Genomic DNA, 2847 nt, shown 5'->3' with positions numbered 1-2847 from the left:
ATTGAATCCTGTCTGTTTGTTTTCTTTGCTTCTTGTCTAATAGATGTCATCGGTGTTTGAACCTGACAGCATTGAGTCATCTGAGGTTACCTGCACTTCGTCATTATTGACCGCAGACACTCCCTGAGAATTGTCGGAATATTTTTAGGATCTATTCAGAGAGAGAAAGAAAGAGAGTGAGAGCGGGAACACATTTTCAAGTATGTATGGGTTTATGACCCCCTCCCCTTAGAAGCAGCTGCAGCCATGTAATCAGGAAATGCCCAAATAAATGAGGAGGCGTGGAGCTTCCTCCTCAGAGCGTGGGACGACACTGTGCGAGGGTACAGGTCGACGCGCTCTCCTCATGAGCTAAATTGAATCCTGTCTCTGTTTGATTCCTTTGCTTCTTGTCTTGTCTAATAGATGTCATCGGTGTTCGAACCTGACAGTATTGAGTCACCTGAGATTACCTGCGCGTCGTCATTATTGACCGCAGACACTCCCTGAGAATTGTCGGAATATATTTAGGTTCTATTCAGAGAGAGAAAGAAAAAGAGTGAGAGCGGGAACACATTTTCAAGTATGTATGGGTTTATGACCGAGTGCGGCAGCTGTTTATGACCCCCTCCCCTTAAAACAGCTGCAGCAAAGTAATCAGGAAATACCCAAATAAATGAGGAGGCGTGGAGCTCCCTCCCCAGAGCGTGGGACGACACGGTTTGATTCCTTTGCTTCTTGTCTTGTCTAATACAGGTAGATGTCATCGGTGTTTGAACCTGACAGTATTGAGCCATCTGAGGTTACCTGCACGTCGTCATTATTGACTGCAGACACTCCCTGAGAATTGTCGGAATATTTTTAGGATCTATTCAGAGAGAGAAAGAAAAAGAGTGAGAGCGGGAACACATTTTCAAGTATGTATGGGTTTATTTACCTAGAGACAAAAGGAGATTAGTCACTTCTTGCTACCTTTTGACATCACAGCCAACAGACACAATGGCTGCTCTGAACAGAGGGCAGCATGTTGAATAATTGAGGTTACATGTGGCAGATGACAGTGCAAAATAACCTTTTGCTACACATTCTTTTATTTTCCTACCCTCACAAAACACAAACTTAGCCATGTTATACAGTACGTTTAAAGTCCACGTCAAAACGCAAAAAACATGCAATCTTTCGAGACAGGAAAGCAAAAATAAAATGGCACAGTTGAGTTCAATTCAGTATGAACGCATGTGAGGTACTGATTAGGCAAAAAAAGGGCAAAGAATGTCAGGGGAAAATATTTATACTTCTGAAAGCTTCCAAGCGCGTTAGTCAGAATAAAATTAATTAAGAACTAAAATAAAAACCAAGTCATTTACATTCAAGTTTTTTTCTAAATCCGGTAATAAAAAACTATAAAGATTAATAGATGACTCGGCTTTTTAGGATAAGAAAATACAAGACCATTCCAGGAAGTGAAATGTAAACCAACGCGGTTGAAATAAAAACAATGTTTGTCAGCATAAAACGTTCCAATTACATTATCATTTAGGAAATACTACTTGCTACGTCTAAGGTAGAATAATACAATTATTCTACTGTACTTCTTACTCCCATTTTTTTTTAAATACCACTCCCGTATATGATAAAAAATATATATAATCATAACTATTCGGAATTAACTAATACTATTTCCGTTTTCCACATTAAGTTGGGCTAAAATCTATAGCAGAGTAACACATGTTTAACTTACTAAATGTTACACCACAATTCTTAAATTAACGGGGTTCACTAAGCTTTACGTGCTTGGTTTTGGGATCGAGTTTCACAATGTTAGCCTGCGTCTAGTGTTTGCAAAACTGAACAAAAATAACGCTGCTTACGTGTCTCGCAGTTTCAGAGCACGTGGAAGTACTTAACATGCATTTGCATTGGGCTTCTTGAGCACGGCGCTGTACTTCATGGGCGCGCCGTCTGCTTTGAGCTGCACCTCCACCAGCGTGAAGATGGAAATGACCTGAGGAGAAATCAGCGATTCATGAACATGTTCTGTTAGAATAATTGTTTCTAAATTGTCACAAAAACTTTGTATTACATTGAGTTCTTGACAAGATGACAAAAGCTGTCTTTGAAACCTACCAAGAGTAAGGCTCGTAAAACTCCACTAAGTGGGGGGGGGGGGGGGGAAGCAAGATGAAGGTGTTCATGTTAGGGATGTCCCGATCCGATATTTGGATCGGATCGGCCGCCGATATTTGCCAAAAAATGCGTATCGGCAAGGCATGGGAAAATGCCGATCCAGATCCAGTTTTTAAAGGCCTACTGAAACCCACTACTACCGACCACGCAGTCTGATAGTTTATATATCAATGATTAAATCTTAACATTATAACACATTAACTTATAAAGTGACATTTTAAATTTGCCGCTAAACTTCCGGTTCGAAACGCCTCTGAGGATGACGTATGCGCGTGACGTAGCCCGGCGAACACGGGTATGCCTTCCACATTGAAGCCAATACGAAAAAGCTCTGTTTTCATTTCATAATTCCACAGTATTCTGGACATCTGTGTTCGTGAATCTGTTGCAATTATGTTCATTGCATTATGGAGAAAGAAGCTGAGCAAGCAAAGAAGAAAGTTGTCGGTGCGAAATGGACGTATTTTTCGAACGTAGTCAGCAACAACAGTACACAGCCGGCGCTTCTTTGTTTACATTCCCGAAAGATGCAGTCAAGATGGAAGAACTCGGATAACAGAGACTCTAACCAGGAGGACTTTTGACTTCGATACACAGACGCCTGTAGAGAACTGGGACAACACAGACTCTTACCAGGATTACTTTGATTTGGATGACAAAGACGCAGACGTGCTACTGTGA

At 41.1% G+C, this 2847-nt stretch overlaps 1 protein-coding gene across 1 annotated transcript in view; it reads right to left on the bottom strand.

Moving 5' to 3' along the window:
• Positions 1 to 892: 892 nt before the first annotated feature.
• The window catches only part of dis3l2 (DIS3 like 3'-5' exoribonuclease 2), a 54388-nt gene continuing 52433 nt past the window's right edge, over positions 893 to 2847 (bottom strand). The window contains exon 21 of the mRNA XM_062070233.1: positions 893 to 1984. Coding sequence (XP_061926217.1) covers positions 1883 to 1984 — 102 coding nt within the window. The 3' untranslated portion in view covers positions 893 to 1882. The remainder of the gene's footprint in view (positions 1985 to 2847) is intronic.

Source organism: Entelurus aequoreus, linkage group LG14 (assembly GCF_033978785.1).
Source record: "Entelurus aequoreus isolate RoL-2023_Sb linkage group LG14, RoL_Eaeq_v1.1, whole genome shotgun sequence".
In the NCBI taxonomy this organism is placed as follows: Eukaryota; Metazoa; Chordata; class Actinopteri; order Syngnathiformes; family Syngnathidae; genus Entelurus; species Entelurus aequoreus.
This window is presented reverse-complemented; position numbering and strand designations above follow the sequence as displayed.